Below are 646 nucleotides of genomic sequence, written 5' to 3'. Positions count from 1 at the left end.
GGCTGCGAAGTGGGGTCGGACGGGCGCTTCCTGCGCGGGTACTCGCAGGACGCCTACGATGGCGCGGATTACATCGCCCTCGCCGAGGACCTGAGCACCTGGGTCGCGGCGGACACTGCAGCTCAGATCACACAGCGCAAGTGGGTGGAGGCCCATGTGGCAGAGCGCTTCAGGGCCTACCTGGAGGGCAGGTGTGTGGAGTTGCTCAAGAGATACCTGGAGAACGGGAAGGAGATGCTGCAGCGCGCAGGTACCGCGCCTTGAGACCTCCGCATCTCAGCTGTGTCTGGGCAGGTGTCTTCCGGGGAGGAAAACGGAACCTTTCCCACTATACGGCAGCCCTCTCCATCGTGGGGAAGAGCGCTCCTGGGATCTCACAGCTAGGAGCAGGTCGCGGTCCTGAGCCCCTTCTCTCAGGGGAGGAAGGGTCTGTCCCAGCATGGAAGGGGAGGATCCCTGAGATCCTGGTCAGCCTGCCCTGCAGGAGGCTGTGCACTGACCTCTCTCGGGCTTGTTCTGTGCCCACACCCAGGGTCCTTGGAGGTCTGCTCCACTTATTCCGGTCTCTCAGTCTCCACCCACTCAGGACAGAGATCCCTTCCCCCCTCAGAGACCCGGAGCCTCCTGCCCTGCACCGACTCACCCC

The 646-nt window shown here is 63.8% G+C and overlaps 1 protein-coding gene across 1 annotated transcript in view; it reads left to right on the top strand.

The window, feature by feature from the left end:
* Nucleotides 1-3: 3 nt before the first annotated feature.
* LOC102026373 (HLA class I histocompatibility antigen, B-27 alpha chain-like) overlaps nucleotides 4-646 on the top strand; it is a gene marked incomplete at its 5' end in the record, with an annotated part of 3,715 nt that continues 3,072 nt past the window's right edge. Inside the window, 2 exons of the mRNA XM_013509779.1 lie at nucleotides 4-250; nucleotides 534-641. Of these exons, the coding sequence (XP_013365233.1) occupies nucleotides 4-250; nucleotides 534-641 (355 nt within the window). The remainder of the gene's footprint in view (nucleotides 251-533; nucleotides 642-646) is intronic.

This window comes from Chinchilla lanigera, unplaced genomic scaffold (genome assembly GCF_000276665.1).
Source record: "Chinchilla lanigera isolate Chin_1 unplaced genomic scaffold, ChiLan1.0 scaffold00182, whole genome shotgun sequence".
Taxonomy (NCBI): Eukaryota; Metazoa; Chordata; class Mammalia; order Rodentia; family Chinchillidae; genus Chinchilla; species Chinchilla lanigera.
The sequence above is the reverse complement of the archived record's forward strand: the minus strand, read 5'-3'. Positions and strand labels throughout refer to the sequence as shown.